The following is a 5,004-nucleotide window of genomic DNA, read 5'->3' as shown; positions in this document are numbered from 1 at the left end:
AGATTATCTTTATAAAAAGCTCTCTCCTCTGTCTCCCAAGGGGACTGCTTTCCCCCAGGAGAAAGCAAAGTAGTTCTTTGGAGTAGGGGAGAATTTTAAATAGTCTGAGTTGACTGAGCTGGCTTCTTAATATGGAGGCTAACTTTGCTGATTTCTGTCGCAGGAAAAACAGACGATGCAAAAGTGTCTGAGAAAGGAAGGCTGTCACCCAAAGCCGCCCAGGTGAAGCGCTCCCCATCAGATGCTGGCCGCAGCAGTGGTGATGAATCCAAGAAACCCCTCCCCAGCAGCTCCAGGACGCCCACCGCCAACGCCAACAGCTTTGGGTTCAAGAAGCAGAGTGGCTCTGCCGCTGGTCTGGCCATGATCACAGCCAGCGGGGCCACCGTCACCAGCAGGTCAGCCACACTGGGCAAAATCCCAAAGTCATCCGCGCTTGTCGGTCGGTCCACTGGTCGGAAGACGAGCATGGACGGGGCTCAGAATCAGGACGATGGGTATCTGTCTCTCAGCTCCCGGACGAACTTACAGTACCGGAGTCTGCCCAGGCCCAGCAAGTCTACCAGCCGGAACGGGGCCGGGAACAGGTCTAGTACCAGCAGCATAGATTCCAACATCAGCAGCAAGTCAGCCGGCCTGCCGGTGCCCAAGCTGAGGGAGCCTTCCAAAACAGCCCTGGGCAGCTCTCTGCCAGGTCTGGTCAACCAGACCGATAAGGAGAAAGGCATCTCTTCCGACAACGAGAGCGTGGCTTCCTGTAACTCGGTGAAGGTGAACCCGGCACCCCAGCCTGTGTCCAGTGTGGCTCAGGCCACTCTCCAGCCAGGGGCCAAGTACCCTGATGTGGCCTCTCCCACGCTCCGCAGGTAAGTGGCTGAACAGCACTGAGTGGAACTGGAATATGTGATGTGGAATGGCATCCCGGATTCATAATTTCCTGTTTCTTAGCTGAAACCAACTCTGGTTTTCTCTGCTTCAGTCCTCGAATAAAGCTGTTTGGTCGGATGCTGCCAGCAGCTTTGAGTATTTTCCCGTGTTGGTGTGAAAAACACAAGCCTCTGAAATCCATCATCCTGCGTTTGAATCCTAGGTCCACCTTAGGTAGCCACCATGTAACCTCTCTTAATACTTCTGCCTCCATTTCCTCATCTGTAAAATGGGGATGATGATACCTACCTGTGACCATTAATCTATGTAGCCATATTTAGCCCATACTAAGTACTCAGTAAAAGTTAGTTACCATCGAAGAAGAGTTCCTAACACACCCTTAGATCTAGAAGAGGAGGTCAAGGAAAATAGGTTTTTTTTTTTTTAAAGCTGTAACTCAGATTCCTCATCATTATGCCAGATAGTGATCTTAGCCTGATCTTTTCCCCAAATAATCCAGTATCCCCCCACACACGTTTTTTTATACTGCATGCATGATTCCAAATTAGTCTCTGAAATGTTAGCTTCCTTTACAAAAAAGAAAAAAAAAAAACAATTCTTAACAGCAGAAGCGTTTCTGAAAAATAGAATTTCCTTTCAATTTACACAACTTTTTGCCACATTATAACATACAGTGGACCATCTTTAAAACTGCAGCCGCATAGGGCACGTTCATCCTACCTTTTCAGGAAAGAGTAAGTCCCGAGGATAGAAAATTTAGCAGTGGAAAAATAAAACTTATGTGCACATGTACATATTTGGGAATGGATAGGAATGTTTGCAGAGCCTTCAGAAGAAGCATTCCACTTGAAGGGTATAATGAAGCAGTTCACTGTTCTTTGTCTAGACTTGATTATTAGAATTTCAGTAATGATTATTTTTTCAGGGGAAGGTTCTATTGGGCTGTTCTTTGTTGTTTTAACAGGTTGCCTTGTAAATGAAATTTTTCTCTGCTTCTTGCCTCAAGTATTATATGTAATATTCTCTCTTTGGTATTATAGATTTCCTTTAGTAGCTACAAAGGCATTTTACTAGACCCTGAGGCTAGTGTAATAGAACACTTGAAAATGCATGCAGCTTCTTAGGCTCTGAACTGAGCACCTTTCAGCCCATTCCAAGCAATTACATTTTTCCTAAATTAGGTGTTCTGAATTCTCTCATTGTGCATGAATATGAAGGAGAGGAGTCTTAGGTGAAGTGTGATAGCTCTCTTCAAGTGGTGTGAAGGACTAGCAGAAAAAAGATTGGACTTTTTCTGTGTAGTTACATATAATAGGATTAGGAGCAATGCGTACAAGTCAGGAAAAGGTGGATTCGATTTTGGTTTTGTAACAACTGGAAGTGCTTGGCAGTGAAGCCAGTTAGCCTTTGGAGTAGAGCAGTGAGGCCCCTGTCACTGCAGGCATGTGAGTAGTCTAAAGCCAAGGTTCTGCAACAGAATAGTTCTTTCTCTGTCACCAGGCAGAAAGTGTTCTTCTCCTGTCACGAGACATTGTAGTGAGGGTGGATGATGTTTATTTTTTTCTATAGTAATTGAGATCTGTAAGGACTGTTTAGGCTTCCCAGTGGCTTAGTGGTAAAAAAAAATCTGCCTGCCAAGCAGAAGACTCAGGTTCGATCCCTGAGGTGGGAAGATTCCCTGAAGAAGGAAATGGCAACCCACTCCAGTATTCTTACCTGGGAAATACCATGGACAGAGGAGCCTGGCAGGCTACAGTCCATGGGGTTGCAAAAGAGTTGGACACGATTTAGCAACTAAACAACAAGGACTATTTAGAGAGGGTGGTGGTGGTGGTTTAGTTGCTAAATTGTGTCCAACTCTTGCGACCCCATGGACTGTAGCCTGCCAGCCTCCTCTGTCCATCCAGGCAAGAATAATGGAGTGGGTTGCCATTTCTTTCTCCATTGGAGAGGATAGAAGATCAAATTTACATGACTTGACTAGCTGGGTAGAAGGCAGCCTGTCTAGTATGTAGTGGGTTTCATTTCTTTTCCGAGATGCCTGTTTCATAAGAGTTTTAGCGGATGGAATCAGGCCATTGTTATAAGAGCATGGACTGTGCTTTGACTTTAAGGTAGTTGCCCCATCCTACCAGAGAACTCTCTGCCTACGGAAAAGGGGAGTGTTTGTGCCATTCCCTCTGTCCTTGGTAGCACACTTTCGGTCATGAGCAGTGGGGGAGATGACGTGCAAGGGCATTTCTGTGTGTCTGTCGCAGAGACACCGTTCACACCTGGCGTGTCTGGTCTGACATCTTGTGAACCCCGCAAGGTTTTGTGCATATCACTGGGCAGCACTTGCTATCTGGCCCTAAAAGACACCTCCTTCTTGCCCGGCTTTCGTGCAAGAATAAATCTGGAGGATACATTGCCCAGGTTGCCTCCAGATCTAGACTCCTGTTCCTGATACTGCCTGTTTGCTCAGAGATCAGAAAAACCAAATCCTTCGGAGCTGAACTGTCATAAATGGGGGCGTGCTTTGCGCCTGGGGTCACAGATACAAAGATGATTAAGACAACTGGTTTCCCCTCTAGATGTTCCCTGGAGAGGGGCAGTTTTCTAGTTACTCTATTTATGTAAAGAAAGAGAAGCAAGATCTTGAAGTAGCGAAGGATAGGCCAGTAGAAGATTACTGCCCGTCTCCCTTTCGCTCAGATCCAGGGTCTCAGTGGCAGCCTAGAACTTGAAGGTGGAACCTTTGCTCCGCCAGCACCTGGCCCGTTGTATCTTTCCCAGGGGACCACCTCCAGCCCTGGGAAGGACCCCACCTCCCTCCCCAGGGACTCTCACTGGCTCCTGCGCCCCACTCTACTCTGACAGCCCAGCGCCCCCTGGCCTTGGGTGTTCAACCCACACAACCCTTTGTCTCTTCACAGACTCTTTGGTGGGAAGCCTACCAAGCAAGTGCCCATCGCCACAGCCGAAAACATGAAAAACTCGGTGGTCATCTCCAACCCTCATGCCACCCTGAGCCAGCAGGGTAACTTAGAGTCCCCCTCGGGCAGCGGTGTCCTGAGCAGCGGGAGCAGCAGCCCTCTCTACAGTAAGAACGTGGACAGCACCCAGTCCCCCCTGGCCTCCAGCCCCAGCTCTGCCCACTCAGGCCCCTCCAACAGCCTCACCTGGGGCACGAACGCCAGCAGCTCCTCGGCCGTGAGCAAGGACGGCCTGGGCTTCCAGTCGGTCAGCAGCCTCCACACCAGCTGCGAGTCCATTGACATCTCCCTGGGCAGCGGAGGGGCGCTGAGTCACAACTCCTCCACCGGCCTCATCGCTGCCTCCAAGGACGACGCCCTCACCCCCTTTGTCAGAACCAACAGTGTGAAGACCACACTGTCGGAAAGGTTGGTGCTGTGCGTTTGGCTGCCTTTATCTCCCCGAAAGACGCCCCTCCGAGAGTCCAGACATTATGTTAGGAAGCCCAGGTGTTGTTTACCTTTGCTGGGCGATTTCTCTCTTCCGGATCACTGCTGTCTCTCCAGGGGGAAGCCAGTTTGGGTTGGAGAAAGCCGGGCTCTGCTTCCTGTTATCTTTCTCACTGTGGTTACTCTCAGTGCGTGGAGTTGCTGCAAGTCTCCTGGGGGCAGATTTCATGCTTCCGTTTTAAAATGGCATTCCACCTGCGAGATCCTTCCTTTTTATCCTGTTTGTTCATCACCTGCTTCTTTCCCTGCCCTTGTAATGGTGTGGGCTGAATCAGTGGCGGCTGCGTCCATGGAGTGTGTGGTGGGGTGCTCCTTAAGCACCTGAGTAGACGTGGCAAACACCCTCCTACCACAGGGCTGCTGGGCAGAGTGATAGGAAATTACGCACCCAGAGTCTTCCCCAGAGCTTCGAATCTCACTGTAGCAGTGATAACATATCTGCCTTCTCCACATGGGGAAGAAAGCCAGTATCAGCCCTGGGAATGAGGAAAATGTTCTGGTCATTGTGTGTGACGCCCTGCCCCCTTCCTTCCGATCTAATGCTGCTTCTCTTGTTTTCCACCTGCCTGGCCTTCTAGCCCTCTCTCTTCCCCTGCTGCTAGCCCTAAGTTCTGCAGAAGTACTCTGCCCCGGAAACAGGACAGGTAATGAC

General features: G+C 49.4%; 1 protein-coding gene across 4 annotated transcripts in view; it reads left to right on the top strand.

The window, feature by feature from the left end:
- NAV2 (neuron navigator 2) overlaps positions 1-5,004 on the top strand; it is a 177,660-nt gene that overhangs the window by 108,009 nt on the left and 64,647 nt on the right. For 3 of the 4 annotated variants that reach the window (XM_010858421.1, XM_010858420.1, XM_010858419.1), the window contains exons 8-9: positions 164-866; positions 3,804-4,271. In XM_010858421.1, coding sequence (XP_010856723.1) covers positions 164-866; positions 3,804-4,271 — 1,171 coding nt within the window. Of the gene's footprint in view, positions 1-163; positions 867-3,803; positions 4,272-4,930; positions 4,997-5,004 lie in introns of all 4 variants that reach the window. The other variant, XM_010858422.1, reaches the window with a different exon arrangement.

This window comes from Bison bison, unplaced genomic scaffold (genome assembly GCF_000754665.1).
Source record: "Bison bison bison isolate TAMUID 2011002044 unplaced genomic scaffold, Bison_UMD1.0 scf7180017864388, whole genome shotgun sequence".
Classification (NCBI taxonomy): Eukaryota; Metazoa; Chordata; class Mammalia; order Artiodactyla; family Bovidae; genus Bison; species Bison bison.
Note: the sequence above shows the minus strand (reverse complement) of the source record. Positions and strands in the feature narration are given on the sequence as shown.